Source organism: Echiichthys vipera (genome assembly GCF_963691815.1).
Source record: "Echiichthys vipera genome assembly, chromosome: X".
NCBI classification, from domain to species: Eukaryota; Metazoa; Chordata; class Actinopteri; order Perciformes; family Trachinidae; genus Echiichthys; species Echiichthys vipera.
Window position 1 is genome coordinate 8532174 of NC_139825.1, and position 18081 is coordinate 8550254.

An 18081-nucleotide genomic window follows, 5' to 3' on the forward strand; every position below is an offset into this window, starting at 1 on the left:
ATTAAGCATGATCAACTTCAAAATGTGTCAGTACCATCTTAAATGATGCTTTGCGTTTGTGTTTTAACTGCGTTTTGTGGGCATGGCTTGGCGCCAAAGTTAAGAAACAGGGAATAGCTGTAATTTCAGCAAATATTGTCCAACCTGCACCAAATTTCAACTGCACGACGAGAATCCAGACATGTTTGATCAAATGATACTCGCCACTTTTTCCTTTTTTTGTTCTGTGTCGCATGGCAACCAAGGTTGACCTTTCGCCTTTGAACAGGAAGTAGCTGTAACTTGAGCTTACATTATCCAATCTGCACAAAATGTCTTATGATTCATAGGAGTCCAGCCCTGAACACAACCCCACCTTAATATTGACTCACAGCCATAGAGCCCCCTGCTGGCAACAGGAAGTCATGTCTTTATACTTAAACTAACTCCTCCTAGAGATTTACCACGATCAACTTCAAAATTGGTTAGCACCATCTTAAGACATGTGTGACCAAATGATACTCATTTGCGTTTGAACTGCACCGTATTGGCAAGGCGCCAAGGACAGCGCTATCACCAAACAAGAGAAAGTTGTTTTAACCTTACCATACATTGTCCATTTTCCCCAAAATTTCACATACAAGACAAGAGTTCCAGCCTTAACACACCATCATCTCAATATTGACTCAAAATGATAGCGCCCCCTATTGGCAAACACTAAAATAAAGCCCCTCCCCCAGGATTGACTGAAAACCAAATTCTGAAAACCAGTAGGCATAAATAACTCATCGAGACATACCAAAAAGCCCCATGGAGTGATACAAGTCTGCCATTTTTAATTTTATGGCCAATTTCGCACATTTGCACGTGTAATACTGTACTACAAACTCCTCCTAGTGTGACCAAACGTATTTGGCACACTTCTTTTTTTTACTCAGTGTTACCTTAGCTTGGCGTCAAAGTTTGGACTTTCGCCTTCAAACAGGAAGTAGCTGTAATTTCAGCATCCATTGTCCAATCTGCACCAAATTTCTCAATAATGACAAGAGTCATGTCCTGAACACACTTATATCTCAATATTGACTCACACTGCTAGTGCCCCCTATTGGTGTTTTGTGTTTTGTGCATGTTGTGTAATCGCATGGTTGCGCTACTTTTCATGACAGGAAGTTGCTCTGATTTCAACATACATTGTCCAAATTGCACCAAATTTCCCAGACATGATGAGAGTCAAAGCCTGAAGACAATCATGTGCAAAAATTTGCCAACAGCCACAGCCTCCTACTGGCAACAGGGAGTCTGGCTGATAGGACAAAAGTCATCCGATTTACCTCAAATGTTCAATGTGCGTTCTACACTTGCTGAAGAGCAACACAAAACATGTTGAGTAAGCACTCTCTGTGCCACACAGTGGAAATGGGAAACAGTGCTAGAGTTGCACTAGATAGCCTACAGCCCCGCTCCCTCTGCCCCCTGCTGGGAACAAAAAGTCCTCTGTTTTTCCATGTCTTTATACTTTAACAAACTACTCCTAGAGATTTAACACGATAAACTTCAAAATTGGTTAGTTTGATGTTTAGAAATGTGTGACCAAACGATAGTTTCAACAAGAGTACAAAAATACCTCCACGAGCAAATAGCAAATTTATATCCATGCAGAAAAAAGTAAAAGTGTGAAAATCCACAGCGCAATGTCGGCCATCCTTCTCATGTCGCTCTACTACCTACAGTTGGGGGCCGTTTTTTTCCCTGATCATGTAGCAAAGCTTAATCCTGATTGTCTGCTTCGGTCTATCATCTGGCTATCATGCGCTTGTCACATGAACAAAGGGCTATTTTACTCAATTGTCACCTGGAAGTCTGCAAAATGGAAACAACACACACAGTCATTAGATGTGAAAGAATGAACCATATCAACACAAAAATGCTACCTCTTCTGTCTGCCCTATTTATCGAACCGCAGTGACCTATTTTGTTTGATGGCTCTTATTTAATAAACTACAGTTAACCCTTAGTTTTTTTTTAACTTTTATTTTCTTTCTCATAGTTAGGGCCTAGTAACCTGGGTTACAACAGCCCCTCATATCATCTCATCATTGACATAAAATTCTGAAAACCGGTAGGCATATATAACTCATCGAGATGTAGGCTACAAAGAAGCCTCTTGGAGCGATATGCTAAAGTCAACAGGAAGTCGGCCATTTTTAATGTTATGCCCATTTTCGCACATTTGCACATGTCATACTTTAACAAACTCCTCCTTGGGATTTAACACGATTGACCTCACAATCAGCCATATCATTTAAAGACATATCCGATCAAACAATATTTGGGACTTTCTCTATTTTTTGCCCCCGCATCGACGTAGCTTGACGGCAAAGTTTTCTTAGAGATTTAACACTCACACACATCGACTTCAAAATCATCCAGTATCATCAAAAGACATGTTTGATCAAATGATACTCATCACTTTTTTAAATTTTTGCTCAGTGTCACCGTAACTTGGCGTCAAAGTTAGGCCTTTTGCAATAGTTAAGAAACAGGAAGCAACTGTAATTTCAGCATTACATACATACATTGTCCAATTGTCCAGTTGTCCAAATAACCTGTGCATAAATTGTCCACTCTGCCCCAAACTTGAATCCCATGACTTTAAAAATCGGCCTGTAATGTCTAAAGACCTTAGTGATCAAAGTTACCTCATATGGTAACCTTATTCTGGAGGCTGTGGCCATGGCATGTCGGTGAAGACTGGCGACACATCAGAAAAGAGAAAGTAGCTATAACTTAAACAATAATTGTCCAAGCTGCCCCAAATATCTCATGCAAGAGCCCCAAATACAATTTTTTGGAAAAAAACAACATTACCTCACAGCCACAGCGCCACCTGTTGGCAACAGGAAGTCAGACTAATGTGACAAACTTCATCCGTTTTACATCAAATGTTCAATGTCTGTTCTTCGTTTGATATACAGAAAGGCAAAGCATGTTTGGTATGCTCTTTCTGGCACCACACGGTGGACGCAAAAAGAGGAGCAAAGGTTTCCATGAATTGTCTGCGGACCCACACGCTTTGTGCAGTGTTTGATGGTCGCTGAGACACGTGTCAGCACTGGCTGGATTCCGTTTCCCCCGACGTGCACCAGGTTCGAGGGCCCGTTCATCGCTGCTTGCATCTTTAATTTAATGTTGAACTTTTTAGCCTTGAGTTTTTTAACCTTGCATTTTTTAACCTTGACTTACTTAAACTTGAATTTATAAAAATAAAGAGTTAAATTCAGAGTCAAACATTCAGAAACATAATTTCACAGTCAGTGCTTTGAGGTGCTACCAGCACCCTGCCAGTGCCATTATGCCAGAAAAGAAGCTTGGTGGACAAAGGCGCTTACAGTTAACCCAAATCTCCCTGACTTTGCTCATTAGTGACGAGCAGATCAGTCGCACCCACCCAGTCCGTTATGAGAGCCAATCCACACTGCCCAGCAAAACAAGTGCATGAGAGGACAGGATTATGTGAAAACTCTCAATGGGGAATCAGTTCAACACTGCAGCTCGAGTTTCTCGCCATTTCAGTGCTGGAGAAGGCATAGATCTGTCTCAGCACAGTGTCTCATCATTGAAGACTTTTTGGATTGAAAGCCCACTCTGCAGTGACCAAACCTCTCATCAGCAGAAATAACAAATGGGCTAGATTTGCCTTTGCTGAGGAGCATGTTGTCAAGAGCACCATCTTCTTCGCTGTGGTGTCCTGGGGTGCGGGCATTAAAGTAAAAGATGCGAAAAAACTGAATAAACTCATAAAGAAGGCAGGGTCTGTTGTTGGCTCTAAGCTTGTCCCCCTGGAGGAGGTTGTGGAGCACAGGATGCTGGCAAAACTGCTGGTGATCATGGACAATGTCTCCCATCCCCTCCATATAACCCTGGACAAGCTTCAGAGCAGCTTCAGCAGCAGACTCATTCAACCTCACTGCCTTAAGGAACAGCACAGGAAATCATTCCTACTTGCTGCCGTCAGACTCTGCACAACAACGCTGAGCGACGCTCAGGGAATAAACTTACACTACTCAAAGTGATCACTGACATGCACCTTATCTCACTTGCACATTAAAATCCACATTGCACATTTTAATATAGTGTTTTATCTGTGATACTGTACTTTTATTCTATTTTATTGTTGTTCATATTTTGTATTTTATATTTTATCTTATTTTTAGTACTTCTGATTGCTCTGTACCGCTGCTACGATGACCTAATTTCCCCTCGGGGATAAATAAAGTTATCTATCTATCTATCTATCTATCTATCTATCTATCTATCTATCTATCTATCTATCTATCTATCTATCTATCTATCTATCTACAGAGGAGAACTGGTCCAGAGTGACTTCAGTGATGAGAGTACGTTCAATTTATTTGTGTCTGATGGAAACATTATGTATGAGGTAAGACTGGGGAAAGACTGATCCCAAAGTGTGTAAAGAAGTCAATTAAATTTGGAGGAGGAAGTGTCATGGTTTGGGGGATGTTTTCTGCAGCAGGAGTTGGGCCTCTTGTACAGCTACATGGCAGGGTGAATTTAAATGTTTATGTGAACCTCCAGCAACATGTAATACCTCCACTGCAATTGTCTCCCAATCAGCCCGCAATTTTCATGCAAGTCAATGGTCCCTTTCACACTGCAAAACAGGTTACAATATTGAAAAAATGAAATGACCAGTCACGATTCCAGACCTTAACCCAAAGAGAATCACTGGAAAACCATTAGCAACAAAGTAATGTCTAATGTTATGATTGCAGTCATTTTTTAGCCAATGTGCTGTGTGTGTATATTCATGCTGTGTGGGTTCATTTATGCAAATAGGTCTGTGCCATAGCCGTGCCGTGAATGGTGGAGTGGTTCCAGGACCTGGCTCTTGATTGGCTGCATGCTGAAAACTACCTGGTTTATAAAGAGCCAAGATGGCGGACGTCTGATGGCAGCAGGCATTCCTCATCCTACTCATCTCCCAACAGGCCACACTTCAGTTCAGCTTTGTAGTCCTTTTGAGTAGTTTAGTTTCTTTGAGTAGTAGGGGTGGACTGTCAGTTTTGTTAACATTGTTTTTTCCTGTTTATTTAGTTAGGGAGGTAAATCTTGTGTCATTTGTTTCTTCTTGAAACAAATGACAAACCTTAGGTAAGGTTTATTATTTCCTAGACAGTAACCTTTTGTTTGTTATTTTGGCCTAAGTCCACCCTGAAGCCTATAGCTCAGCTTATATATATCATTATCTATTATTGTCACTTTAACTATTTTTGTAAATAAAACCTTTTTCTTAGTATTCAACCAAATCATTATTTGAGGCCAATTGGGACATGGGGAAGATGGGGCTTTTTCATGTTGTGTCCTAGGCCCCCTAGACTGGGGCATAACTCCCTACAGTTACTGAAGTGTGGAAGAGACTGAAAAAGAATGGACCAAGATCAAACCAGAGCAGTGTGAGAAACAAGGGATGTCCTGTGGGCGCAGATGTGCTGAAGTCATTCAAAGCAAGGGCCTCTACACTTCCTATTCACTTTTGAATCCTATAACCCGAATAAAACATTGTTGAAATCTAACCTTCTGACACAATGGTTACTGTTCTCTAGTTTTGCTCACTGTTTTTTTCCCTTAATAAAGGTTTTTGTTTAAGTGCCTTGGTTATTTAAAAAAAAACATGCTAGTACAACAGTGGTATAGCCAAAGCAGACATTCTATCAAATTATGGACAATAAAAAATAACAGTATTTAAGAAAAAATCAAGTATTTATTAGTTGTTCTCTTATTTTGATATCCACTGTATACTGCTGTTACTGTACGGAGTCCCTCTATGAGTCCACAGTGTAGAATCTAACTCTCCAGGGAACCAACATCTGGATCTGCTACTGCCTTATGCTGCACACACCCTTTAAAAGCCATTTCATATGCATGGCTAACAGATCAAATAACTCAGCTGTACCACATAAAGTGCAATGGCCTGCTAAACTATTTCAACCAAATGCGTTTTTAGAGGTCTTATGCGCAAATTACATCATATGCTAATTTCCATATTGATCATCTTGCAATTATTATCATAAAGCTTAGTGGTTGTTGGCTAAATCGAGGGAGAGATCCCATATAATAAAGAAAAACTTTAGCAAGACATGGTAACTTGGCAAAGTGTGGCCGGTAGCGAGCTGCCGTGCAATGTTTATGAAAACCTGCGGCTGCCGCTCCGATCTAGGATCAATGCTGTCTGCAGCGAAGTTTGGACAAGATAAATGTTGGGGATGGTTTAAGTTTTCGCAGTGAAGTGCAGCCAGATAATACCCGCAGCTAATCAGTATCCTGCGACACCTGTGAGATGGTGACCTGTTGACAAATAATTTATTCTAACTTAAAACACATACATGCTTCTCAGCCGTAGAAAAATTTAAGTATTACCGTAAGTGGCACTTCTCCGCTGATTGTTGTGTTGTCATTGTTACTGTAACTTCACACTCAACGACATACACACTTCCATATCTTTCTCTCTCACTCTCTGCCGCTCACCTTCGCCGCTGTCAACGGACGCTCATACCGACATGCCACGCATTATGGTAGCTGCATGTGTGGGCTGCAGTCGCTTTTGTTGATGTTCACACGCTTAGGCGGCAGGCAAAAACTCTTCACCTTGGCCATATAATGGCAGGGAAACCTCTGCATGTGTACGTTGAGCAAGGATCACCCGTATACTGTTTGACTGAAAAGGTGGTGCCTATGGAAGCGTTTTTTCTACAGAAGACGTCCTAGTACCACCCACACTGCTTGATGGACACCACAAACACCACAAACATCGGGTCACCAACAAATACAACAAGATATACTTTCTAAATCTTTCAAATAAAAACCTTTAAATACAAGATTCACTTCTGAAATAAAACCATCTGAATGCTAGAGGCCAGAAAGGATTTATAGTAAAATCCAGATTCTCAAGCTCCAGTGTCGGTCTCCTGTGGGACAGTCAGGGCAGCTTGCAGTAAAAACTGTGGCAAGGCCTTATTTGCAGAGTGAGGGATGGTGGTGACTGCTGTGAGAGGATGTTCATAATAGGATGAGTGTTTGACTCCCTGCTCCAGACAGACCCTAGACTCAGTATTTATGTTTCTGTTTAGATATCTGGGGACTTGCGGGTGTCTCCGCTCCCTATATACTGATGACATATGGCCTGGCTTGGTATTTAGAACAAGAGGGAGGAAGGGATCATTGTTCTGTGAGCATGCTGCAGCCTATAGCTTCACACTGGAGAACCAAATTTTAAATGATTCATGTATGATTCAAAATGAGGTGCTAAGTGCTGGAGTGCCGAAATAATAGTCAGAGCTAAAGCAATATAATATAGTTTCTGAAGTACTCCAGCAATCCAAACAGTATGCGATACTTTTAGAGAACTGTTTTAACCATTTTGACATCCAAATGTTGCAGCAAGTAAAATACTGATAATTTACATACAACCCCAATTAGAGTACAGTGTTTCCCCTAGGATGGATTAGTAGCAGTGGAGGTGAAGCACGTGTACAGGAAAGAAAATGTGAGCCTGCAAACTGGCCCTGCTGGGAAGGGTTCTTTGAACTTAAGTACAGTACACTACAGTACTCATCTGGAAATTCAAATATGTGATTTGACAAACAAGCAGTTATGAGTGACCCGTATCACCCAGTGTTCATTTTGACTGACATTTAAATTTAGTCATAGTCTTAGTCTATTAGATGAAAATACAAATAACAAGTCATTTTACACTCTTATTTGAGTCAGTTTTTCTCAAAATTAGTTCAAGATATTTGAATAAAATGCCTATATTTAAATGCATTGCTTATTTTCTTAAACCAAAACATATAATTGATCATATAAATGGAAGGTGCCTTTATGAATAAAACAATAAAATCTCTTAATGTTGACATCAGATCACTGTATTTCATTTTACAGAGCAAACTAATGATAACTGTTGATAAAATAACTTTCTTATCTGAGCTCCTCATTTTACTACAAAACCTAAATAAATGTGTTGTTGTTACTGGCCAGATAACAGGAGGCCTGAGAGAGTGTCAATCAGTGAGTTTACATGCACATCAGTAACCAGAAAATGGCCTTACCCAGGTTAAGGGAATGATCAGATCATTGAAGTTCCCCTCGTATACATGCGCAGGAGTTGAATGGGAAATTTTCGGAGTAACTCAACCTCCGGTACAGTAGGTGGCGCTCTGCCAACATACAGCTGGACTGAATAAGGCTTTTTTTCCAGTTCACCTTTGTTGAAATCACAAACGACTGACTTTTGGACATAATTACAACCAAAACGGGTCTTCTTGGTAGTAATATAACTTGCCATGGCAAAGTCCTCCCTAGGTTTAAAGGTAATGCTCTATTACTGTTGGGTTTTTTTTCACTTTATTTTCAGCGCTGTTTTTTCCTGGTTTAAATTTCCGGGTCAAAAGCCACTGCTGCGGAGTGCTGACCATGCGCAGACAAGAAACCGGATAATAATCCGAAAACGCTGTTCACATGCGCGAATAATCGGGGAACTGTAAGTCTAAACATAAAAATCTTGTATTTGTAGTGTATTCAACTGATTAAAGGTTGAAAAGGTTTAAAAATAACTGTGTTCTGTTTTTATTTATATCCCAACTTCATTGAAATTGGGGTTGTACAAAGGATGTATATTTAAGAAAAATGTAGTTGGTTAACCATAACAGTAGATAACTATAATTTTTTTATCATTCTCATCATATCATATCTTACTCACTCTCACTTCAAAATGACATGTGAAGTGGTGGAAATATATATATATATATATATATATATATATATAAATCCCTTTTTATAACTATTTAAACTATTTTGTTATATGTTATATGCAGACACACTCACATTTTCCTTTACATGAATTGACAATGTATGAATGAATATATAATAACTTCATGAAGGCAACTGATATGGATTTTGAAAAAGCAATCACCAACGTCCAAAAAAAACTTGACTTACCTTCATTAGGTTTGATGAGTAAAACAGGGTGATCTTTCCTCTCCTCCTCTTGCTCTTCCTGGTCCTCACTGTGAAGGTTAAACAGCTTCTGATGTGGCTTTCTGCTGCTCTCATTCAGCTTGACCCTTGCTGGTGGCTGGGTGGTGGTAATATAATGGGCCATGGGGATTGTCAGGTACTCAGGCCTCCTGGGGGAGCTGGTGCTGTCCTTAGCTGTGGTCTTTTCATAGCTGCTGGTTGGATCTCTGCTCTCTGACTCCTCATGGCTACCCTCCCTTTGTGCTGACTTTATCTTGTAGGGAAGATCCTTTCCTTCAGGCCCAGTGACACTATGCAATGTTACTATTTCTGACTCCTCCTCCACCATCTCTTCTTCATCCACCCCTTCCTCACTGCCTGCTGTGACTGGCCCCTGTAATTCTTTTTGACCCTTTGAACTTGCCTGGGGATGGATTAGGCTCTCTGGACTTTTCAGCATGTACACCGGAAAATTCAGATTAGCGTGACTGTCCGTACCTCTGACTGGATGACTAATATTGATCTGACTCTTTGATCTACTGGGTGTCACACTATCTGATGCATTTTGATTTGTCTCAGTCTCAGAGCTTCTTTGATGATGAACTGCACTTTCTGGACTCATATGTGGATAACCTGTGTGTTTTTCACTCCCTGATCCTCGGTTGAGAGGAAATATGACACTATCTGAACTTTTCAGTGCGTGCAATGGATCCTCTAAATCTGTCTGTGTTGAGAGATCCCTGAATGAGACACTTTGTGCACTTGTTAGACCCTGTGAGGGCTGCCAAGAAGCAGCAGTGTCCATGTGCATATGTGGCCAGACAGTACTCTGCTCTACTCTCAGGGGACCTTGTACCTCTTCCTCTCTAGCTGCAGGATGGTCATGAACTCCGTATCGCTCTCTCAGCTCCAGCTTGATTTGTCTGTCAAAGCTCTGAAGGGCAGAGGTTCTGTCAGGTCTGCCAGAGCCTCGGGACACAGAGATGACATTGTTGAAGGAGGACGACTGGGTGGGGAAGACAAGAGATTCGGGGTAGGTCTCTAGAAAATCTGTAGGACCGTAATCATAATCTTCTGGCTTCTCATTATCCAAAGGTGACAATTTGAAGAGAGGGAGATTAGCATTAGGCGGAAGGTGATGCGGTGTGGAATATTGATCCATGCGCCCTTTTTGGTCAAACTTTTCAGGGTAACTGTTGTGTCTGCTGGCTGTGTCCTCCCCTGTCGGAGCAGCTAACACTGGTTTATGGACCTTGTGCGGGACACAGTCTGGTACAGGGTAGCACATTAGCATCCCTCCATTGTTGGGGCAGTGGCAGACCTGGCAGGGATCAATGTGGAAGGAGTTCCCGGCCTCGTACTTTTGCTCGCCTTGGACGCATCCGACACGTTCACACTGCATGCAACCATCCACAGGCTCTGAAACCTCAATGCAGTTTGGCGGCATATCAGGACAGCTGATGAAGCTGCAGCTGATCCGGCCCCCTCCCGCTGGACAGGAGCATTCTGTGCTGCCATAGTCAACAAAGTAAGACTCTCCCTCAGCCACCCTGCCATTTTTGAATCCGGCGTTGATGCAATCATAGTATTGGTAACCTTCACACGTGCATCCTTTTTGTAGGCATGAAACACAACAGCTGCCACTCTCCAGTACTTCTTCGATGCAGTTGTCCAGCTGGGGACAGTCGACACTGGTGCAGTCATGCTGGCACAAACAGACACTCAAGTAGAGAAAGAGGAATGTGCACCTCAGCAGTGTAACTTCAGCTATTAGACCAGCCATGGCACCTGGTGTACATACAAAAATCCACAGCTTTTAGTTTATCGTCAAGGATTCTAGCATATTCTGCCCACGTGAACCATCTCTACTCTGCAAGAAATATGAGAGAGAGAGACAGACAGTCAGACAGAGGCTTATGTCACACAGTGAAAGCAGACCAACATCTGGCTCAACAGTTGAGCTCACCAGAGTCCAATTATTACATCCTACTAGCTACAGTACATTATGCAGGCTGTCATGATGGAACTTGAAACCTGCCCAAATCTTCCATGTCTGCCATGTTTCTGATTATCTCCAGAAAAACAATTTTCATAACAATCTCAGTTGCAATCAACCCTAAGTGTGAACAAAGAGACCTCATAATCTTGAATCTTTTACTTGAGTTGCAAATGGATTACACTTCATGAAAAGGACATTCTTTAAAGTTATTTGTGAAGAAGGCTCCTTTGACTAATTATTCTTCTAAATGACATGTTCAGTAAATAGGGCTGGGTATTGTTCAAAATCTTTCGATACTGAGTTCCTGGACGGTGCTTTTTCATACTACTTTTTTTTAAAAATCCATTTAAACCAAACATTTCATGGTACAAATCTTAATTTGTATTTTATCTATGGAAAGAGAACTCAAATTTACAACAACATACACACACTTGGACACTAGGTCTACTATAGACGGTATATAAAGATGGACAACACAGCTCCACTTCCTCCTGCAGTACAAAAGTGAAGCCACAATATCCTGGTTACAGGATATCGCAAGTAGATCACACTTATCAATCATTATGTTTCACCTCATTTTTATAGCATGAAATAACTAATTAAACCCCAATGAACCAGAAAAAAACACTTGAACAAACATCAGTGTGATAAAAACTACCTACATTGACAAAAACCATCTTTCGGAAAAATGTATTTGAGGTGTACTTAAGAATTTTTAGTGTGGCCCATGTCCTATCCACTAATGTGGTTGGGGTGGGATATATGACCTATACTGCAGCCAGTCACCAGGGGGCGAGCCAAATGTTTTTGCTTCACTTTTGGGGAGCTGTCAAGCCGTCCATCTTTATATACAGCAGGTGTGTCCAATCCTGCTCCTGGAGTGCAACTGCCCTGCATGTTTTAGGTTTCTCCTAAGCATTAGGAAATGGGACTTATCCTACCTGGAGTTTACTAGCTCCGACTTCAAGGCCTTCCAGACAATTGAGGTCAAACGCAAACAAAAAACATGGACGACCGCCATCAAATACGTTAATTGACATACTATCCAGCTGTGGATAACATTGGTTGACAATTGAGCAGTGTTCGAGCTATATATATATATATATATATATATATATATACACATATTCATGTTAAGAGATTATGACGACATATTTCCACACCAGAATATTCAAAACAAGTTGTGTTAAAATTGCAAGGTCTAATACAACACTACACGCAGGGAAGTAAAGTTTATAGCCTATTCTTTGAAGTTTTACCTCTCACGGCGCGCCGCCGTTGTTCTCTGACTTAATCTTAGTGAGGTCAGGGTAGGTTGATTTACCCCGAGTTCAAGAGTAGGAGGTTCCACTTCGACAAGCATTTCAGTGCACTTTGCCTAGCTGGATGTCTGAAAGTTCCAACCTCCGACGGAATCCACTGGAACGCAGCAATACACACCCTGATACTAATGGTTTTCAAACCTGTGACAGGCTTCAGCCGCTTGATAACGAGCACATCATTAGAGTCAGGTGTGTTGGAGCAAGGAGAAACCTAAAACATGCAGGACAGTATTGGGCACCCGTGATATACAGTATATGTGCATAACAAAGTGATTTCCCTGCATGCTTCTACGATGTGTTACATTACACAGTCAATCAGCAGCATTATTAGATCTTGCTGCATTCTTTTGTCTCACTGACGCTACTGAGATTTACTCCTTGAAATTTGGTAATGAATGATGAGGCATTTTTCGCCCTAGCTTATAAATAAGAGCTTTTCTAACTCATGGTGCTCCATTCTGAAATCACTACTTTAGTTAAACATTGAATATGTAGAATCTTTCTATTTTCTTTTAAATAATACACCCACGGGGTGTTTTGAGGGGTACAGAAGTAATGCTTTTCCATAAAAAAGTATATTTAGTCTGAATCAATTATTTTTTTTAAATTTGACGGGTTTGACAATGACTTTCTGTCACGTTCTGTTTCCATTGTAGCAGTCAATAGCGTTGGGCATTGTGGGTTGCCAGGGTTGTCTGTTGTTGCTACAGAAACAACAATCATTTTGAGTTGAGAGCTAGCTAATGGAATCCACAGCACTCAAAGAACGACTTCCAGCTGAAGAATGACTAACGTTAAATACTGTTGTCAATTGAATTGATTAGTCCAAATGAGTCGTTAACCTGTATGATTCATCACTACTGGGTGTCACACTATCTGATGCATTTTGATTTGTCTCAGTCTCAGAGCTTCTTTGATGATGAACTGCACTTTCTGGACTCATATGTGGATAACCTGTGTGTTTTTCACTCCCTGATCCTCGGTTGAGAGGAAATATGACACTATCTGAACTTTTCAGTGCGTGCAATGGATCCTCTAAATCTGTCTGTGTTGAGAGATCCCTGAATGAGACACTTTGTGCACTTGTTAGACCCTGTGAGGGCTGCCAAGAAGCAGCAGTGTCCATGTGCATATGTGGCCAGACAGTACTCTGCTCTACTCTCAGGGGACCTTGTACCTCTTCCTCTCTAGCTGCAGGATGGTCATGAACTCCGTATCGCTCTCTCAGCTCCAGCTTGATTTGTCTGTCAAAGCTCTGAAGGGCAGAGGTTCTGTCAGGTCTGCCAGAGCCTCGGGACACAGAGATGACATTGTTGAAGGAGGACGACTGGGTGGGGAAGACAAGAGATTCGGGGTAGGTCTCTAGAAAATCTGTAGGACCGTAATCATAATCTTCTGGCTTCTCATTATCCAAAGGTGACAATTTGAAGAGAGGGAGATTAGCATTAGGCGGAAGGTGATGCGGTGTGGAATATTGATCCATGCGCCCTTTTTGGTCAAACTTTTCAGGGTAACTGTTGTGTCTGCTGGCTGTGTCCTCCCCTGTCGGAGCAGCTAACACTGGTTTATGGACCTTGTGCGGGACACAGTCTGGTACAGGGTAGCACATTAGCATCCCTCCATTGTTGGGGCAGTGGCAGACCTGGCAGGGATCAATGTGGAAGGAGTTCCCGGCCTCGTACTTTTGCTCGCCTTGGACGCATCCGACACGTTCACACTGCATGCAACCATCCACAGGCTCTGAAACCTCAATGCAGTTTGGCGGCATATCAGGACAGCTGATGAAGCTGCAGCTGATCCGGCCCCCTCCCGCTGGACAGGAGCATTCTGTGCTGCCATAGTCAACAAAGTAAGACTCTCCCTCAGCCACCCTGCCATTTTTGAATCCGGCGTTGATGCAATCATAGTATTGGTAACCTTCACACGTGCATCCTTTTTGTAGGCATGAAACACAACAGCTGCCACTCTCCAGTACTTCTTCGATGCAGTTGTCCAGCTGGGGACAGTCGACACTGGTGCAGTCATGCTGGCACAAACAGACACTCAAGTAGAGAAAGAGGAATGTGCACCTCAGCAGTGTAACTTCAGCTATTAGACCAGCCATGGCACCTGGTGTACATACAAAAATCCACAGCTTTTAGTTTATCGTCAAGGATTCTAGCATATTCTGCCCACGTGAACCATCTCTACTCTGCAAGAAATATGAGAGAGAGAGACAGACAGTCAGACAGAGGCTTATGTCACACAGTGAAAGCAGACCAACATCTGGCTCAACAGTTGAGCTCACCAGAGTCCAATTATTACATCCTACTAGCTACAGTACATTATGCAGGCTGTCATGATGGAACTTGAAACCTGCCCAAATCTTCCATGTCTGCCATGTTTCTGATTATCTCCAGAAAAACAATTTTCATAACAATCTCAGTTGCAATCAACCCTAAGTGTGAACAAAGAGACCTCATAATCTTGAATCTTTTACTTGAGTTGCAAATGGATTACACTTCATGAAAAGGACATTCTTTAAAGTTATTTGTGAAGAAGGCTCCTTTGACTAATTATTCTTCTAAATGACATGTTCAGTAAATAGGGCTGGGTATTGTTCAAAATCTTTCGATACTGAGTTCCTGGACGGTGCTTTTTCATACTACTTTTTTTTAAAAATCCATTTAAACCAAACATTTCATGGTACAAATCTTAATTTGTATTTTATCTATGGAAAGAGAACTCAAATTTACAACAACATACACACACTTGGACACTAGGTCTACTATAGACGGTATATAAAGATGGACAACACAGCTCCACTTCCTCCTGCAGTACAAAAGTGAAGCCACAATATCCTGGTTACAGGATATCGCAAGTAGATCACACTTATCAATCATTATGTTTCACCTCATTTTTATAGCATGAAATAACTAATTAAACCCCAATGAACCAGAAAAAAACACTTGAACAAACATCAGTGTGATAAAAACTACCTACATTGACAAAAACCATCTTTCGGAAAAATGTATTTGAGGTGTACTTAAGAATTTTTAGTGTGGCCCATGTCCTATCCACTAATGTGGTTGGGGTGGGATATATGACCTATACTGCAGCCAGTCACCAGGGGGCGAGCCAAATGTTTTTGCTTCACTTTTGGGGAGCTGTCAAGCCGTCCATCTTTATATACAGCAGGTGTGTCCAATCCTGCTCCTGGAGTGCAACTGCCCTGCATGTTTTAGGTTTCTCCTAAGCATTAGGAAATGGGACTTATCCTACCTGGAGTTTACTAGCTCCGACTTCAAGGCCTTCCAGACAATTGAGGTCAAACGCAAACAAAAAACATGGACGACCGCCATCAAATACGTTAATTGACATACTATCCAGCTGTGGATAACATTGGTTGACAATTGAGCAGTGTTCGAGCTATATATATATATATATATATATATATATATACACATATTCATGTTAAGAGATTATGACGACATATTTCCACACCAGAATATTCAAAACAAGTTGTGTTAAAATTGCAAGGTCTAATACAACACTACACGCAGGGAAGTAAAGTTTATAGCCTATTCTTTGAAGTTTTACCTCTCACGGCGCGCCGCCGTTGTTCTCTGACTTAATCTTAGTGAGGTCAGGGTAGGTTGATTTACCCCGAGTTCAAGAGTAGGAGGTTCCACTTCGACAAGCATTTCAGTGCACTTTGCCTAGCTGGATGTCTGAAAGTTCCAACCTCCGACGGAATCCACTGGAACGCAGCAATACACACCCTGATACTAATGGTTTTCAAACCTGTGACAGGCTTCAGCCGCTTGATAACGAGCACATCATTAGAGTCAGGTGTGTTGGAGCAAGGAGAAACCTAAAACATGCAGGACAGTATTGGGCACCCGTGATATACAGTATATGTGCATAACAAAGTGATTTCCCTGCATGCTTCTACGATGTGTTACATTACACAGTCAATCAGCAGCATTATTAGATCTTGCTGCATTCTTTTGTCTCACTGACGCTACTGAGATTTACTCCTTGAAATTTGGTAATGAATGATGAGGCATTTTTCGCCCTAGCTTATAAATAAGAGCTTTTCTAACTCATGGTGCTCCATTCTGAAATCACTACTTTAGTTAAACATTGAATATGTAGAATCTTTCTATTTTCTTTTAAATAATACACCCACGGGGTGTTTTGAGGGGTACAGAAGTAATGCTTTTCCATAAAAAAGTATATTTAGTCTGAATCAATTATTTTTTTTAAATTTGACGGGTTTGACAATGACTTTCTGTCACGTTCTGTTTCCATTGTAGCAGTCAATAGCGTTGGGCATTGTGGGTTGCCAGGGTTGTCTGTTGTTGCTACAGAAACAACAATCATTTTGAGTTGAGAGCTAGCTAATGGAATCCACAGCACTCAAAGAACGACTTCCAGCTGAAGAATGACTAACGTTAAATACTGTTGTCAATTGAATTGATTAGTCCAAATGAGTCGTTAACCTGTATGATTCATCACTGACATGGAACAGGCCGATTGCTGACAAAGGAATCAAAGCTTCACATTTGACACAAACACCTTCTTCTCCACACTGTTCTGTTCTCAGTTTTCCAAACAACTTTTATTCTCTTTACCACAATGTTTCCAGGCTGATCTAATATATAATCAAATAGACTCAATATGAGGCAGCCATGGCAGTGGCTGCTGGCTAGTCTTTAGGTCCTTTCTACAAGTGTTTCACACCCCTACATCAAACTGAAACTGCGGTTTTCCTGCGCTGATATTCATGAAATATCTATGAAGTGCTGAATTCAACACAGATTTGCCACAAATGGTGACGTCAGAAGGCACTTAATCTTCTACATCATCATCTGTGATCTGAGTCATGAGCCACACATAAAGAGGGAACCAGAGAATGACCTTAAGAGCTCAGGAATAGTTCACAGATTTTACACATAACACTGACTGTGTTAGACTGACCGTGCTTTCTGTAAAATGAGGGATCCAAACACATGAACAACTTCACATCGTGTCTCTAGAGAATGTTGTGACACAGTAGAAGTGGACTTTATTTTTTTATGTATGTAATGTATTTATGGAGTAATAACTATTATGGCAAATATGTTATCAAAACCAGAAACCTGAACTCTAAATCCATTTTGTTTGGCCATTAAAGCCTTCACAAGGCTATAATAATGTTTTTCTTTTGTTCAGGAGCGTTCCAGACCATTTTAATGAAAATGCTGTGTCAAAGCCGAGCAGTTTGAACCACAAAATATGAAGCGGAGGAAAAGAAGAGGATTTGAATAATTTGAATTTCTGCCTCCCTGACTAGCCCCAGCCTGTCTCAAATGCCTTCTGTCACCAAACTGAGTTTATTTCTAAGCTGAGAAGTGAGGGTCACTGCAGTCCTGTCAGTGGAAGTGACATGTAGCATTATACTGCGCTGGACATAATACCAGTTGGCAAGGCAAAGCTGCAAGAGAATGCAAAACAAGTCGCCTACGGAGACTGGTGTCTCCCTGGGCAGAGGAATGGAGGATTCCTCTGTTTTCTCTCTTCCAGCACACACACACACAAACACACACACACACACACACACACACACACTCAGCTGATCTCTGAACAATGCAACAATGCAGCTCTGCCAATATGGTAACAAATACGGATTCTATTAAAGCTTCACTTATGAAAAGGAAATGTAACAGTTCTCAGGAGGATGATGAGCACCTCTGCATTGCAGAAAAGACCATATTCTGGAAT

General features: G+C 41.3%; 1 protein-coding gene across 1 annotated transcript in view; it reads right to left on the minus strand.

Moving 5' to 3' along the window:
* Nucleotides 1-10798, minus strand: part of fbln2 (fibulin 2) — a gene marked incomplete at its 5' end in the record, with an annotated part of 133836 nt that extends 123038 nt beyond the window's left edge. Inside the window, one exon of the mRNA XM_083938634.1 lies at nucleotides 8998-10798. Coding sequence (XP_083794760.1) covers nucleotides 8998-10798 — 1801 coding nt within the window. The remainder of the gene's footprint in view (nucleotides 1-8997) is intronic.
* Between the last annotated feature and the right edge of the window lie 7283 nt (nucleotides 10799-18081).